The 18394-nt window shown below is 42.3% G+C and overlaps 1 protein-coding gene across 7 annotated transcripts in view; it reads right to left on the bottom strand.

Moving 5' to 3' along the window:
* The window catches only part of ATP13A4 (ATPase 13A4), a 156166-nt gene that overhangs the window by 107197 nt on the left and 30575 nt on the right, over window positions 1-18394 (bottom strand). For all 7 annotated transcript variants that reach the window (XM_060298278.1, XM_060298279.1, XM_060298282.2 and 4 more), the window contains exon 2: window positions 3030-3203. In XM_060298278.1, the coding sequence (XP_060154261.1) occupies window positions 3030-3203 (174 nt within the window). The remainder of the gene's footprint in view (window positions 1-3029; window positions 3204-18394) is intronic.

Below are 18394 nucleotides of genomic sequence, written 5' to 3'. Positions count from 1 at the left end.
GCCAGGCCTCCTGGATAATAAGGGAAGGACACAGCGTCCAGATGAGCAGGGCCATTATACATGGGTGCATCGAGGCTATAGCAAGCGCTTTCGTACAGCAAGCTTGTGAAGTTGCTATATCAAAAACACATACACGATCAAAATTGTCTTTGATGATGCACTTTACAGTTTGTAAATGGTTTTTACATATGTAATCTCACTTCATCCTCACACCAACCCAAGAAAGAACAAGTGCTTTTACTAGGCCCATTTTACAGATAGAGAAACTGAGGTCCTGAAACATTAAGTAACAAACCTAAGGTGTCGTGTACCTAAGGTGCTGGGACTAGAAGTCAAAACTTTTGACTCCGAATCCCATAATGGACCAGCTCCGTGTTGGTTGATATTTTTTTTATTTCTTTCACTCTTACCAGATCTTCTTTTCTTTCTTTGTAAATTTTAGGTTCTATTATTGAAGTATAGTCCATTTACAATATTATATTAGCTTCAGATGTACAGCATAGTGATTCAGTATTTTTACAGATTATACTCCATTAAAAGTCATCACAAGATAATGGCTATAATTCCCTGTGCTGTATAATACATTCTTGTTGTATATCATAGTAGTTTATGTCATGCATAGTAGCTTGTATCTTACTAGATCTTTCTCTTTTCTCCCTCTTTATTTTTCTGTTACCTATTTCCCTCTCCTTTTCTTTCATTTTGCTCCCTTCCTTGCCATTTCCTTGTTCATTTCCTCTTGCTCCTCTCTGTGCCTTGACTCTGCCAGCAACCTCGGAACTTATAGCTCAGCCAACCACATGCTCTCAGATCTGAAGAGTCTGGTGATACATTCTGAAAGACAGAAAGCTTTTCTGTTTCTGAGGTTGTTTCTGCTGCAACAAAAGCATTGCCCCCTGAGAACTAGCTGCGCGAAATGAAAGCACCTGCAGGGTAGAGTGAAGTACTTTTCCAAATCCTCCTTTCATGACAAAAAAGAAGAATCTCATAGGTCCTTAAGTTCACATGGAACAGGTTGAACTATGAAAGTATCCCAAAGATGTGGTCTTCCATAAGTCCTTACATCCCTACCCTGAGCCCCTGAAAATAAACCTCTCTCTACCCCTGCTCCAGCAAGACACTAGGGCTGTATACAGCAGGACCACTTACAATACTTTGCTAAATCTGGATAAGTCCCTTTGAGACCATATAAATATATATTGGCTGAGCCATAAAGCAAATGTCCAGGCCCCTGTTCCTCTCCCAAGGACCAAGTAAGCTCGCCAGTGGGAGTGGTGACTATCTGCAGCAGTTTTGCTCAAAGTATGGTCCCTTACCAGAAGCATTAGCATCATCTGAGAACTTGTTAAAAATGCAAACTCTGGAGCCCCAATGCAAATCTAAAGAATTAGAAGCCCTGGGAGGGGGGCCCAGCAATCTGTTCATAGCCCTCCAGATGATTCTAATGCTGGTTGGTGTTTGGAATCTACGTGCAGTTGTGTGGGGACAACCCTGAACTAGGAACTGGGATATATGGTACTTCTTCCTGGTGAGGCCCCTAACTCATCAAGGAGTGTGGCTAAAATCTGCACCCTCTCCAGACCCCATTTCCTCCCCCAATCAAATGACGAGATCTTCCTTGGTGAGCGCCAGGCACTCTTCTCTCATGCATATTCTGTGAGCCTTCATGAAGTATGGTTTGAGGCAGCAGTGGAGCAGGGCTCCCAGCCCAACATCATCAGCATGAGATGCTCTGACTCCACTATCATCTTGCCTTCTTAATGTCTTGAAGGCTATTCTCCAAGAATCTTGAGTTAAATTATAGTTGAACTTGGGTGGAGCTGCCTCAGCTCTCATCTGTAATATGGTCCACGTGTCAGCTAAGCCGGGACATAGGACGGGTGGCTCTTGAAGTGACCAGGAGCCAGAAATAAGGGATGGGGCTGAGCCCAGGGAGGGCAGGTCAACAAAGACAAACTTCATCCAACTGCCAGTTTCATTGAGGTCTAGCTCCAACTCAGAGTGAAATATGTAAAAAAAATTGGGGGCCAGTTATAAGACTTGCTGCTATCCTCTTCTCTCACTGAAATGAATAGAATGTTTATCTAGAGAGGTCGCTACATAAAAAAAGAAGCTAACAGCCTAGTAGAGTTTGATTTATCAAGAATTTGGTTGTCATTCTGGGTCATTTGGGCTGACACATTGTTAGACACACTCAGTAAAAGTTAGCCCGAAAAGGGTCCTCTGTGAGACTGCACTTTGACTTCTATCAAGAGGAATGTCCACTTTAGCCTGTCAGCCACCACATATGTATGGAATCCCTACCATGTGCCGGAACTAGGGATGCAGTTAACAAGTTAGAGATAGTCCCTTCTTCTGTGGAGCTAACAGTCCAGCAGGAACAAGGCACTTCACCTAAGTGTAATGAGTGCTAGAAGGAAGTGTTATCAGAGCCAATACAGGGGAACTCCCCTAACACCAGGACCTTGTATTAGCAGAAAGCGGCAATCTACTCAGGGACAAGATGGCCACACTTTTAAACCCTAGCATATCTACAGGATGCAACAGACTCCTATCAATAACCATGGCTCTCTCAGAGGAGCAGGGGAAGACAGGATCCTCCTCAGAGGGGTACTTCCCACCTCCTCCCCACCTTCCCTTCCCCCAGGGATACCCCAGTGGAGGGGAGCTGGGATAGGCATTGATATGTCAGGATGGGGGTGGGGAGAAGGATGAGTATGAACGTTATAACCTATAGCCTGACATAACTACTTCACACTATTATTTTTAACTGTTAACATGGTTATTCCCTATTCCGACATTCACTAAAAATCACAATTTAAAAGGAATACCCTATGAATTAGGTCTTCTTAATGAAATCCAATCATACACAAATTATTGAATTCTTGGTAAGTAAATGTAAGGCTGTGATGGAGCCTGCGGCTGGACATCCAGCTGCCGCCTGCCTTGTGTTCATCTCCCCACAACCATCCCATAACAAGGTGTCCAGGAAAAAGGGCCACCAGGTACAGAACCAGGTACACACTTACTGTTGTCCTCAGCAACACGACGTCTGCTTCTTGCAAGGAACACGGGATGCAATTTGCCCACACGTGCCAAGCGGGTCTCCAGTAAAACACCAAGGGGAGGATCCCAAAGGAGAAGATAGATCCAGCAAGGCAGAGGGTTTTCCGGCAGCTCTGAGTCCGGTAGCCAAATATCTCCTGGGACAGAACCAAAATGACCCCAAACATTGATTAAGCACAACAAACAACAAATGAACAAATTGGAATTTTGGTGATGAAACTGGTGGGAGGGGCAGAGAGTGAAGAAGCTGAGGAAGGTAAGGGGAGGACAGAGTGAGGGGTTGAGGAAGTGAAGAATCCCTGACAAAGATCCTTCCTTAAACATGATCCCAGCCCTCCAAGAAGTTGTAATCTAACTGGGAAATTCAGTTTCTACAATTTCAGCACGTGGCTACCCCATGCCAAACACTATACTACATGATATGCTATATGGTTTCAGTCTCTCAAGCATCTCCTGAATAGGGTAATATGACCCTCACTCCATAAATGATGAGGCTTAGCTCAGAAAGGCTGAATGTAATGACTTGTCCAAGGCCACACAGCTGGCAAGTTCTGCTGCCCTGATTCAAACCCAGATCTGTCAGCCTTCAGGTCTTGAACTCAACCCACAGACGTGATCATGAGCCATGTGACAGAAGGACTGGGTGACGGCAGCAATGAATGATTCCCTTGGCTGGAACCAGGGAACCACCATGGGCAAGAGGGGCTAGAAAAGGCCTTGAGTTTGGAGTCAGGATTTGGTGAAAGTGTTTGACCAAAAGAGGATGAACAACTAAATCCCAGCTTGCCTTTAAGGGTTTGCAGTACAGGGAGCTATGCCTTCCTAGCCTCCTCTCTTGTTTAATAACAAAAAGAATTTTACATCAAGGGGAAAACACCGCAGAGACAATTTAGTTTATTTCAACTATTGAGCAGCTGCTATGTGCCATGAGGGTACAAATAACAAAAAGATAAGAGACCGACCTCTAATAAATGTATAATCTGGACAAACTTCTTCCTTCCAAGGAAAGCCTGGGACAGAATGGAAAACCACACCTGAAGCTTATGGCCTAGGTCCCACAGCTATATCCCACAAAGTCATAGGTGTACTTTATACAGGTTATAATGGCTACAGTTGAGAGGAAGGAGAGGGTCCGAGTTAAAAGCACATTCTCTGGACCAAAACACTTTGAGTTCAAAGCCTAGTGTGCCCCTTACTGGCTGTGACCTTGAACAAGTTAGTTAACCTCTTTATTCCTCAGTTTGTCATCTATAAAATGGGGGTGCTGATAGTACCCCCGTCCCAGGGCTGCTGTGTGTTACTGTGTATAAGTGCTATGTAAACATTTACTGCTGCTGCTACGATTTTACTATTTCCCCTAACATAGACCTGAAATTCGACCCCTGAGTTTACTGGCATTTAGAGCTAAGAATTAGTATCAATAGTTCTGCTTTTGTTAGAATTGCCTGTTAGGATAATAAGGGAGCTGGAACATGCATCTTTAAATCCACCGACTTCTCTGTCTCACTTGGTAAAGATATATTATCAGAAAAGTTTCTGTGATCCTTGACGGAAAGCTGCTTTCATGTGTAGTTACTAGGTCCCTTTCTCTTATTAGCAGTGCACGCAGGTGCCAAACGGCTTCCTTAGGTAGTGTCCACATCTGGCATGCCTTTGATAAAACGCTTACCTCGCCTCAGAAATACAAGCTCTTGACTCATTTTGCAAAGTAGAATGTCTATCCTGACATAAATATTCTTCTGTCCCACACTCAAGCTATTGCTCCCCAGATGCCAAGCCTGAGATGCTCTGTCCCCTCACCACGCTAGAAACAATGCTTTGTTGGTTTCATACCAAGCAGGGTCCCAATTCTAAATTCCAGACACCTGTCTGAGTCCATCCCACTGTCTTTTCCCACATGCTTTTATTATATTCCTACACTTTGGAACAGATCAACTTCTATCCGCCCTCCCCATCTGTCCATTTTTTCATCTTTTTAAAATATTATATTTAAAAGGTTGCTTATCTTGCCATTCAATCTAGCTCCTCATACAATATAACGAAGTTATGCCAGTTCTATAAGCACAAACCTCCCTGTCAATGTGCATTCTTTTACAGGCTATGCAATGAGAGCTCTGTGTAGTTTCCAAAGTGTCTTCATGTTCATTATCAAAGTAAAGCAGGAATGATGACCTTCCATTTCCAGCTAAGAAAACTGGAAAACTGAAAAATTTAAAGTAATTATAGGACTTCCCTGGTGGCGCAGTGGTTAAGAATCCTCCTGCCGGGGGGCTTCCGGGAAGATGGCGGAAGAGTAAGACGTGGAGATCACCTTCCTCCCCACAGATACACCAGAAATACATCTACACATGGAACAACTCCTACAGAACACCTACTGAACGCGGGCAGAAGACCTCAGACCTCCCAAAAGACAAGAAACCCACCCCTCCACACGTACCTGGGTAGGGCAAAAGAAAAAAGAATAAACAGAGACAAAAGGATAGGGACGGGACCTGCACCAGTGGGAAGGAGCTGTGAAGGAGGAAAGCTTTCCACACACTAGGAAGGACACTTTTCCACACACTATTCGCGGGCGGAGGCTGCGGGTGGCGGAGGGGCAAAGCTTCGGAGCCGCGGAGGAGAGCGCAGCAACAGGGGTGCGGAGGGAAAAGCGGAGAGATTCCCGCACAGAGGTTCAGGGCCGACTGGCACTCACCAGGCCGAGAGCCTTGTCTGCTCACCCGCCGGGGCGGGCGGGGCTGCGAGTTGAGGCTCGGGCTTCGGTCGGAGCGCAGGGAGAGGACTGGGGTTGGTGGTGTGAACACAGCCTGCAGGGGGTTAGTGCGCCACGGCTAGCCGGGAGGGAGTCCGGGAAAAGTCTGGACCTACCGAAGAGGCAGGAGACTTTTTCTTCCCTCTTTGTTTCCTGGTGCGCGAGGAGAGGGAATTAAGAGCGCTGCTTAAAGGAGCTCCAGAGACGGGCGCGAGCCGCGGCTAAAAGCGCGGACCCCAGAGACGGGCGGGAGACGCTAAGGCTGCTGCTGCCGCCACCAACAAGCCTGTGTGCGAGCACAGGTCACTATTCACACCCCTCTCCCGGGGAGCCTGTGCAGCCCGCCACTGCCAGGGTCCCGGGATCCAGGAACAACTTCCCCAGGAAAATGCACGGCGCGCCTCAGGCTGGTGCAACGTCACGCCGGCCTCTGCCGCCGCAGGCCCGCCCCGCACTCCGTGCCCCTCCCTCCGCCCCGCCTGAGTGCGCCAGAGCCGCCGAATCAGCGGCTCCTTTAACCCCGTCCTGTCTGAGCGAAGAACAGACGCCCTCCAGCGACCTACACACAGAGACGGGGCCAAATCCAAAGCTGAGCCCCGGGAGCTGTGAGAACAAAGAAGAGAAAGGGAAATCTCTCCCAGCAGGCTCAGAAGCAGCGGATTAAAGCTCCACAATCAACCTGATGTACGCTGCATCTGTGGAATACCTGAATAGACAACGAACCATCCCAAATTGAGGAGGTGGACTTTGAGAGCAAGATTTATGATTTTTTTCCCCTTTTCCTCTTTTTGTGAGTGTGTATGTATATGCTTCTGTGTGAGATTTTTGTCTGTATAGCTTTGCTTCCACCATTTGTCCTAGGGTTCTATCCTTCCTTTTTTTTTTTAATTTTTTTTCTTAACAATTAATTGTATATTAATAACTTTATTTTACTTTATCTTCTTTCTTTCTTTCCTTCCTTCCCTGATTTAGACAACGAATCATCCCAAATTGAGGAGGTGGACTTTGAGAGCAAGATTTATGATTTTTCCCCTTTTCCTCTTTTTGTGAGTTTGTATGTGTCTGCTTCTGTGTGAGATTTTCTCTGTATAGCTTTGCTTCCACCATTTGTCCTAGGGTTCTATCTGTCCTTTTTCTTGTTGTTGTTTTTTTAAATTTTTTTAATAATTATTTTTTTATTTTAATAACTTTATTATATTTTATCTTTATTTTACTTTATCTTCTATCTTTCTTCCTTTTATTCCTTCCTTCCCTCCTTCCTTCCTCCATCCCTCCCTCCCTTCCTTCCCTCCTTTCTTTCTTTCTACTTCTACTAATTCTTTCTTTCTACTTTTTCTCCCTTTTATTCTGAGCCGTGTGAATGAAAGGCTCTTGGTGCTGCAGCCAGGAGTCAGTGCTGTGCCTCTGAGGTGGAAGAGCCAACTTCAGGACACTGGTCCACAAGAGACCTCCCAGCTCCACATAATATCAAACGGCAAAAATCTCCCAGAGATCTCCACCTCAACACCAGCAGCCAGCTTCACTCAACAACCAGCAAGCTACATTGCTGGACACCCTATGCCAAACAACTAACAAGACAGGAACACAACCCCACCCATTAGCAGACAGGCTGCCTAAAATCATAATAAGTCCACAGACACCCCAAAACACACCTCCAGACGTGGAACTGCCCACCAAAAAGACAAGATCCAGCCTCATCCACCAGAACACAGGCACTAGTCCCCTCCTCTATGAAGCCTACACAACCCACTGAACCAACCTTAGCCACTGGGGACAGACACCAAAAACAATGGGAACTACAAACCTGCAGCCTGCAAAAAGGAGACCCCAAACACAATAAGATAAGCAAAATGAGAAGACAGAAAAACACACAGCAGATGAAGGAGCAAGATAAAAACTCACCAGACCTAACAAATGAAGAGCAAATAGGCAGTCTACCTGAAAAAGAATTCAGAATAATGATAGTAAAGATGATCTAAAATCTTGGAAATAGAATGGACAAAATGCAAGAAACATTTAACAAGGACCTAGAAGAACGAAAGATGAAACAAACAACGATGAACAACACAATAAATGAAATTAAAAATACTCTAGATGGGGGCTTCCCTGGTGGCGCAGTGGTTGAGAGTCCGCCTGCCAATGCAGGGGACACGGGTTCGTGTCCCGGTCCGGGAAGATCCCACATGCCGCGGAGTGGCTGGGCCCGTGAGCCATGGCCGCTGAGCCTGCGCGTCTGGAGCCTGTGCTCCCAAACGGGAGAGGCCACAGCGGTGAGAGGCCTGCGTACCGCAAAAAAAAAAAAAAAAAAAAAAAAAAAATACTCTAGATGGGATCAATAGCAGAATAACTGAGGCAGAAGAACGGGTAAGTGACCTGGAAGATAAAATAGTGGAAATAACTACTGCAGAGCAGAATAAAGAAAAAAGAATGAAAAGAACTGAGGACACTCTCAGAGACCTCTGGGACAACATTAAATGCACCAACATTCAAATTATAGGCGTTCCAGAAGAAGAAGAGAAAAATAAAGTGACTGAGAAAATATCTGAAGAGATTAGAGTTGAAAACTTCCCTAATACGGGAAAGGAAATAGTTAATCAAGTCCAGGAAGCACAGTGAGTCCCATACAGGATAAATCCAAGGATAAATACACAAAGACACATATGAATCAAACTGTCAAAAATTAAATACAAAGAAAACATATTAAAAGCAGCAAGGGAAAAACAACAAATAACACACAAGGGACTCCCCATAAGGTTAACAGCTGATATTTCAGCAGAAACTGCAAGCCACAAGGGACTGGCAGGACGTATTTGAAGTGATAAAGGAGAAAACCCTGCAACCAAGATTACTCTACCCAGCAAGGATCTCATTCAGATTTGATGGAGAAATTAAAACCTTTACAGACAAGCAAAAGCTGAGAGAGTTCAGCACCACCAAACCAGCTTTACAACAACTGCTAAAGGAACTTCTCTAGGCAAGAAACACAAGAGAAGGAAAAGACCTACAATAACGAACCCAAAACAATTAGGAAAATGGGAATAGGAATATACATATCGATAATTACCTTAAACATAAATGGACTAAATGCTCCCACCAAAAGACACAGATTGGCTGAATGGATACAAAAACAAGACCCATATATTTGCTGTCTACAAGAGACCCACTTCAGACCTAGAGACACATACAGACTGAAAGTTAGGGGATGGAAAAAGATATTTCATGCAAATGGAAATCAAAAGAAAGCTGGAGTAACAATTCTCATGTCAGACAAAATAGACTTTAAAGTAAAGACTATTAGAAGAGACAAAGAAGGACACTACATAATGATCAAGGGATCGATCCAAGAAGAAGATATAACAATTGTAAATATTGATGCACCCAACATAGGAGCACCTCAATACATAAGGCAAATACTAACAGCCATAAAAGGAGAAATCGACAGTAACACATTCATAGTAGGGAACTTTAACACCCCACTTGCACCAATGGACAGATCACCCAAAATGAAAATAAACAAGGAAACACAAGCTTGAAATGATACATTAAACAAGATGGACTTAATTGATATTTATAGGACATTCCATCCAAAAACAACAGAATACACATTCTTCTCAAGTGCTCATGGAACATTCTCCAGGATAGATCATATCTTGGGTCACAAGTCAAGCCTTGGTAAATTTAAGAAAACTGAAACTGTTTCAAGTATCTTTTCCGATCACAATGCTATGAGACTAGATATCAATTACAGGAAAAGATCTGTAAAAAATACAAACACATGGAGGCTAAACAATACATTACTTAATAACGAAGTGATCACTGAAGAAATCGAAGAGAAAATAAAAAAAATACCTAGAAACAAATGACAATGGAGACACGATGACCCAAAATCTATGGAATGCAGAAAAAGCAGTTCTAAGAGGGAAGTTTATAGCAATACAATCCTACCTTAAGAAACAGGAAACATCTCGAATAAACAACATAACCTTGCACATAAAGCAATTAGAGAAAGAAGAACAAACAAACCCCAAAGTTAGCAGAAGGAAAGAAATCATAAAAATCAGATCAGAAATAAATGAAAAAGAAATGAAGCAAATGATAGCAGAGATCAATAAAACTAAAAGCTGGTTCTTTGAGAAGATAAACAAAATTGATAAACCATTTGCCAGAATCATCAAGAAAATAAGGGAGAAGACTCAAATCAATAGAATTAGAAATGCAAAAGGAGAAGTAACAACTGACACTGCAGAAATACAAAAGATCATGAGAGATTACTACAAGCAACTCTATGCCAATAAAATGGACAACCCAGAAGAAATGGACAAATTCTTAGAAATGCACAACCTGCCAAGACTGAATGAGGAAGAAATAGAAAATATGAACAGACCAATCACAAGCACTGAAATTGAAACTGTGATTAAAAATCGTCCAACAAACAAAAGCCGAGGACCAGATGGCTTCACAGGCGAATTCTATCAAACATTTAGGGAAGAGCTAACACCTATCCTTCTCAAACTCTTCCAAAATATAGCAGAGGGAGGAACACTCCCAAACTCATTCTACGAGGCCACCATCACCCTGATACCAAAACCAGACAAGGATGTCACAAAGAAAGAAAACTACAGGCCAATATCACTGATGAACATAGATGCAAAAATCCGCAACAAAATACTAGCAAACAGAATCCAACAGCACATTAAAAGGATCATACACCATGATCAAGTGGGGTTTATCCCAGGAATGCAAGGATTCTTCAGTATACGCAAAACAATCAATGTGATAAACCATATTAAGAAATTGAAGGAGAAAAACCATATGATCATCTCAACAGATGCAGAGAAAGTTTTCAACAAAATTCAACACCCATTTATGATAAAAATCCTGCAGAAAGTAGGCATAGGGGGAACTTTCCTCAACATAATAAAGGCCATATATGACAAACCCACAGCAAGCATCATCCTCAATGGTGAAAAACTGAAAACATTTCCACTAAGATCAGGAACAAGACAAGGTTGCCCACTCTCACCACTCTTATTCAACATAGTTTTGGAAGTTTTAGCCACAGCAATCAGAGAAGAAAAGGAAATAAAAGGAATTCAAATCGGAAAAGAAGAAGTAAAGCTGTCACTGACTGCAGATGACATGATACTATACATAGAGAATCCTAAAGATGCTACCAGAAAACTACTAGAGCTAATCAATGAATTTGGTAAAGTAGCAGGGTACAAAATTAATGCACAGAAATCTCTGGCATTCCTATACACTAATGATGAAAAATCTGAAAGTGAAACCAAGAAAACACTCCCATTTACCATTGCAACAAAAAGAATAAAATATCTAGGAATAAACCTACCTAAGGAGACGAAAGACCTGTGTGCAGAAAATTATAAGACACTGATGAAAGAAATTAAAGATGATACAAATAGATGGAGAGATATACCATGTTCTTGGATTGGAAGAATCAACATTGTGAAAATGACTCTTACTCCCCAAAACAATCTACAGATTCAATGCAATCCCTATCCAACTACCAATGACATTCTTCACAGAAGTAGAACAAAAAAATTCACAGTTTGTACGGAAACACAAAAGACCCCGAATAGCCAAAGCAATCTTAAGAACGAGAAACGGAGGTGTAGGAATCAGGATCCCTGACTTCAAACTATACTACAAAGCTACAGTAATCAAGGCAGTATGGTACTGGCACAAAAACAGAAATATAGATCAATGGAACAGGATAGAAAGCCCAGAGATAAACCCACGCACATATGGTCACCTTATCTTTGATAAAGGAGACAGGAAGTACAGTGGAGAAAGGACAACCTCTTCAATAAGTGGTGCTGGGGAAACTGGACAGCTACATATAAAAGTATGAGATTAGATCACTCCCTAACACCATACACAAAAATAAGCTCAAAATGGGTTAAAGACCTAAGTGTAAGGCCAGAAACTATCAATCCCTTAGAGGAAAACATAGGCAGAACACTCTATGACATAAATCACAGCAAGATCCTTTTTGACCCACCTCCTAGAGAAATGGAAATAAAAACAAAAATAAACAAATGGGACCTAATGAAACATCAAAGCTTTTGCACAGCAAAGGAAACCATAAACAAGACCAAAAGACAACCCTCAGAATGGGAGAAAATATTTGCAAATGAAGCAACTGACAAAGGATTAATCTCCAAAATTTATACGCAGCTCATGCAGCTCAATAACAAAAAAACAAACAACCTAATCCAAAAATGGGCAGAAGACCTAAATAGACATTTCTCCAAAGAAGGTATACAGACTGCCAACAAACACATGAAAGAATGCTCAACTTCATTAATCATTAGAGAAATGAAAATCAAAACTACAATGAGATATCATCTCACAGCAGTCAGAATGGCCATCATCAAAAAATCTAGAAACAATAAATGCTGGAGAGGGTGTGGAGAAAAGGGAACCCTCTTGCACTGTTGGTGGGAATGTAAATTGATACAGCCACTGTGGAGTATGGTATGGAGGTTCCTTAAAAAACTACAAATAGAACTACCATATGACCCAGCAATCCCACTACTGGGCATATTCCCTGAGAAAACCATAATTCAAAAAGAGTCATGTACCAAAATGTTCATTGCAGCTCTATTTACAATCGCCCAGAGATGGAAACATCCTAAGTGTCCATCATCGGATGAATGGATAAAGAAGATGTGGCACATATATACAATGGAATATTACTCAGCCATAAAAAGAAACAAAATTGAGCTATTTGTAATCAGGTGGATAGACCTAGAGTCTGTCATACACAGTGAAGTAAGTCAGAAAGAGAAAAGACAAATACCGTATGCTAACACATATATATGGAATTTAAGAAAAACAAAAATGTCATGAAGAACCTAGGGTTAAGACAGGAATAATGACACAGAACTACTAGAGAATGGACTTTAGGATATGGGGAAGGGGAAGGGGAAGCTGTGACAAAGCGAGAGAGAGGCATGGACATATATACACTACCAAACGTAAGGTAGATAGCTAGTGGGAAGCAGCCGCATGGCACAGGGAGATCAGCTCGGTGCTTTGTGACCGCCTGGAGGGGTGGGATAGGGAGGGTGGGAGGGAGGGAGACGCAAGAGGGAAGAGAGATGGGAACATATGTATATGTATAACTGATTCACTTTATTATAAAGCAGAAACTAACAAAAAAATAAAATAAAATAAAAAAGAAATCAAAGCAATTTACACACTGAGGACATATACTCAATCCTGAGCACATTGAGAGTCTGTTTTGATGAATGTGTAAGTTGAGTGCTGGGAACAAGAGACAAACTGTAGGACCAGCTCAAGATGGGAGTTCTAGTAAGACATAGCTACACAGAAGGAGTTATCCCAAAGGGCTATACCCACGGTGTAGCAGTAGACCAGAAATAAATTAAGGTCCTTATAGGGAAAAAGACAAGAAATATTTTCATTTTCAGCCTTGGCTCTGGGTGAAATGAAAGTTTTCTTTGTGAATTCTTAATCATGAGCCAGCCATATTTTCAGGATAATCCCAAAGACCTTAAATCAAGATATATGTTAAATTTGTCCTGAATTATTGTTAGCTCTGGGCTTTTGGCAGAAGCAAATCCTCTAGATGAACATACCTTCAAGAACACCCCATAGCAGCAATTTAGATAGAGTTCCACTAAACAGTAGCTCAAATGGAAAAATCTCAAAACTCACAAGAAAAGAAGGTACAAAAAGAGAGCCACACAAAAAACAAGACTCCAGAATGGAAAATATCAGGCTTATAATATAAAAATAAGTATTTCAATATTTAAATGAGTAAGAGAAATATTACTCAGCCATAAAAAAGAGTGAAATAATGCCATTTGCAGCAACATGCATGGATCTAGAGATTATTATACTAAGCAAAGTCAGACAGAGAAAGACAAATATAATATCACTTCTATGTGGAATCTAAAAAACAGTACAAATTAACTTATTTACAAAACAGAAACAGACTCACAGACATAGAAAACAAAGTTATGGTTACCAAAGCAGAAGCCGGGGGAGGGATAAATTGGGAGTATGGGATTAACAGATGCACACTACCATATATGAAATATATGAATATATATAGGGAACTATATTCAATACCTTGTAATAAACTATAATGGAAAAGAGTAAAAAAAAGAACATATTTACATTAAAAAAAAAAAAGAATCCTCCTGCCAATGCAGCGGACACGGGTTTGAGCGCGCGTCCAGGAAGATCCTACATGCCACAGAGCAACTAACCCGTGCACCACAACTACTGAGCCTGCACTCTAGAGCCCGTGAGCCACACCTACTGAGCTCACGTGCCGCAACTACTAAAGCCCCTGCGCCTAGAGCCCGTGCTCCGCAACAAGAGAAGCCACCGCAATGAGAGGCCCGCGCACCGCAACGAAGAGTAATCCCGGTTCGCCGCAACTAGAGAAAGCCCATGCACAGCAACGAAGACCCAACACAACTAAAAATAAACTTAAAGTGATTATAGTAATAGTTATTATTAACAACTAATAATTTGAAAACAATGACGGCAGCTAACATTGGTGGAGCACTGAAACGCCTTTCACCAAGCACTTTATACACACTTCCCTTTTGTTGAAAAAGACTAAAGTTTCCCAATGTACGATGCTCGTAAGTGACTCAGAGCTGGGCCTCCAGTCCAGGCCTCGGCAGCACACGGAAGACAATGTGAGCTGACCATTTCTACTCTAAGGCCGTTCTTCATTCTGTTTTTAATGTCAGTTCAATTGAAGAAATATTTTTTTTAAGTGTCCAGAGAATAGCAGGCATGTGCTAGACACAGAGATAAATGAGACAGTGCTTCCAGCATCAAGAAGCTCATTTAGTTTAATGGGAAGCTCCAGAGGCACATAAACAGATTAAACAAGTTTAGAGCAATACAAGTGTTATAGAGAGAGGTGACTATATAAATTGTCGTCTGAATTGGGTGCTATTAATAACAACACAGGTAGACCAGAAGTATCCCAGGAAAGCCAGATGAACACCCCCTAGTCATACCAGAGTGGTACCCTAAAAGCCTGCTTGCTGTCAGCCTGTGGACACAACACCAGTTAGTAGCTCATGACCCATAACCCATTGCCAAATTTTCAGTAGAAAAGCTGGAATAATGTGGACAAGGAGTGTTCAGTTATTGCTTGTTGAAATGAGCTGAACTGTACTGACTTGAAGTGAATTACATTGCAGGGACTATTCATAGATACTGGGTTTAAAATTGCAAAACTTAGCCCAGTGCTGTTTCTTATCACCCCATAGCAATTTCCTTCCCGCATTACAAAGTACCTTCCATGTCTCCAAAAATGCTTGGGAGAACTGTCCCTGCTACCGTGCACTCCACCCACCCTTCCTCCCACAAAAAGGAGTCAATCAGTCAAGAAAAAAAAAAAAAAAAACATGTTGGGGAAATGTCCAAAGAATATTACCCTCATGACAGTCTACATGCATTACGGAATAGCGTGCTATCACTTTCATCATCCCCTCCAACCCACAGATTCTCCTCCTCCCTCTGTCCCAGGGCATCTACATCCTTTGCACCCCTAAGGGCTTAAAGTCTGTCTTCCAGGTGTACAGGCCTTCTCCCTTCTTCCCTACCCTCAAGAAGTCAAACTAGGCTCCCCGGAGCAATGATCTAAACTACCTCAGCCAACAGAACCTCTTAAGAGTCTACAGATCCTCTCCCTAGAAACACACACACATAAAGTTCTCCATAGAGATTCAGGGGGTTCCCAGAATCTAGAAAAGACCCTGCCCTAGAGGGTTCATAAGGCTAAATCAAGGCTGATCTTTCAGAGTTTACACTCTTTATGTGAACCTGGGGTCTGGCACTAGGTAAGCACTTAGTGAATGCAGAAGTGTGAAGACAGGAACTCACGGAAATGCAGGGGAGAGTGAGAGGGTGACAACAAAAGCAGAGCAGTGACTGACTCCAAAAAGCTCCATCGGTGGTATTATCACCTGGGAGCCACCAAGTCCTGAGAATGGTTCCCGGCCTTCTAGTCCCAGAGGCTGCCAGGAGAACACCTCTCCCAGAGAATACTCACATCAGCCAGGTCTCAGAAACCGGGGTGTCATGAGAGAGGGAGATGTATGTGCCTGTCACACGGACCAGATAAATACATGCTCAGGTATTAAGAGTTTGTTCTCTTCCCAGCGGCACCATTTCCACAGTTGTGATTGTCCTGCCGATGGAGCTGTAATCAAGCACAGTGCCTAAACTGGGCTCTGGAATCTTCTCTGACGAATTCTCTCACCCTGACTGACATGTCTTCTTTTAATATATTCAATCAATTACAGTCAGATCCTGTTGGCCTGAGAGCCATTTATTCTCTTTAAGACAATTTTGCATTTCTCTACTGGCTTCATTAAACATTGAAAAGTTTAAGTGATTCATTTTTTAAAAGTTTACTTCCCTAAAGATAAGCTCTTTTCCCTTATTTCCAAATGTTGGGAGTGAAGAGAATGTTTTGCTACAATTTCCACGCGGTACAACAAGTTGTGCTACTGGAATGCAGTTTATGTTACTGCCGATCTTCACCACACACTCTATTTAAATTTCTGTCTGGATCATTTCCTGTTTCCCACTCTTTTGTGCTAAAGAACATTTCCTAAGTGTCCTAAGTTAACTTCTCCATCCAGCTGAGAAATTCTCAACCTGAATGATCTAATCTTAAACTGGAGGCTCAGAAAGAATGGCCTGCAGACAGGTTTCTTGTTGGCCTGATAAGTATTTCTTAAAACTTTAAATTGGCCCAATTATTTTCACATAAAAGCTCTACCTTTTCTTTAAAATTAATCAGAAATTGTGACCTTACTGTATTCACATTCTTGCACTGTAAGAATCAACTGGGGACTAAAAAAATGATACAAATGAACTTATTTACAAAACAGAAACAGACACAGAAAACAACCTTATGGTTACCAAAGGGGAAAGGTGGGGGGAGGATAAATTACGAATTTGGGAGGAACATATACACACTACTATATATAAAATAAACAACAAGGACCTACTCTATAGCACAGAGAACTATACTCAATATTTTGTAATAACCTATATGGGAAAAGAATCTGAAAAAGTATAGATATATACATGAATAACTGAGTCTCTTTGCTGGACACCTGAAAATAACACAACAGTAAATCAACTATACTTCAATAAAAATAAATAAATAAAAAATTTTAAAAATAATCCTCTGGGGAGCACCAAGAGACATGTACAAAATAGCCCAGGAACTAACCCACCACCACCCAATGAGACAGGGGATGATGCACTGTGATGTGTTCACACTACAAGATCTGATACAACACTTCAAACAAATCAGCTCCCAGCAACACCCAAGAGTAGGGATGACTCTTAGTAATACAATAGTAAGTGAAAACAGTCAGTGCAAAGGCTTAGGTCAGCATGACAATCTTTTTTTTTTTTTTTTTTTTTGCGGTACGTGGGCCTCTCACTGTTGTGGCCTCTCCCGTTGCTGAGCACAGGCTCCGGACGCACAGGCTCAGCGGCCATGGCTCATGGGCCCAGCCGCTCCTCGGCATGTGGGATCTTCCCAGACCGGGGCACGAACCCGTGTCCCCTGCATTGGCAGGCGGACTCTCAACCACTGCGCCACCAGGGAGGCCCATGATAATCTTTTTATAAAGTTAAAAACGACTAAAATTTTAAGAATATTTTAAGGATACGCTTAAATAAAACTATATAGAAAGGAAGGCAAGGGAATGATGACCGCATGGTACAGGACAATGGTTACTTATATCGGGATGAGGCAGGGAGAGAAGGGACACATCGTCAAATGTAGGTCATTGTCAAAATTCTAGATTTTGTTTGAGTGGTGGGATCATCACATTATTATAAGGAGTTAATTAAATGACTAAATTAATGCAATACAGCATGGGCAAAGAACGAGTGTGTCATGCACCAAAGATTATGGACAACTAATTGTGAGCACCTGAAGCCTTAAGGAAAAAAGGAAGAATCAGCCAGAGCAAGTGAGAGATGCCCCCCTTTAAACGAGCAGGTGCTCCCCATTTCCCATGGTCTCTGCCATGCTTTCTCTTTTCCCCAACACTGAGGCTCCATGTCAGCTTCTGTTTCTCATCTCATCCTGGGCCTGTTCACTGGAGATACAACTTCTCTCTGTAGGCCAGTGGTTCTCAACCAGGAGTTATCTTGTCCCCCTGAGGACATTTGGCAATGGCTGGAAGTCACTCTCACCTGGGTAAGAGGTGCTACAGACATCTGATGGGTAGAGGCCAGGAATGCTGTTAAACATCCTACAATGCAGAGGACAGCTGCCCCCAAAGCTCCACAAAAAAAAAAAAAACACATTATGTGGCCCAAAACTGTAGAGCTTGAGAAGCCTGCTATAGGCATTTGCCCCACCGAGGCAGGCCTCTAGGTCCTAGTGCCTAGAACGTCATCCTCAGCACCCGGAGGAGAACTAGACATTTTTGAGTTTGAAATCTACAGTAAACAAGGATAAGCACTTAATGCCAAATGACCCTAAGGTCAGTAGTGGTCATAGGAAGTCATTTTGCAGACGAG

The sequence above is a fragment of the Globicephala melas genome, chromosome 4, assembly GCF_963455315.2.
Source record: "Globicephala melas chromosome 4, mGloMel1.2, whole genome shotgun sequence".
Classification (NCBI taxonomy): domain Eukaryota; kingdom Metazoa; phylum Chordata; class Mammalia; order Artiodactyla; family Delphinidae; genus Globicephala; species Globicephala melas.
The sequence above is the reverse complement of the archived record's forward strand: the minus strand, read 5'-3'. Positions and strand labels throughout refer to the sequence as shown.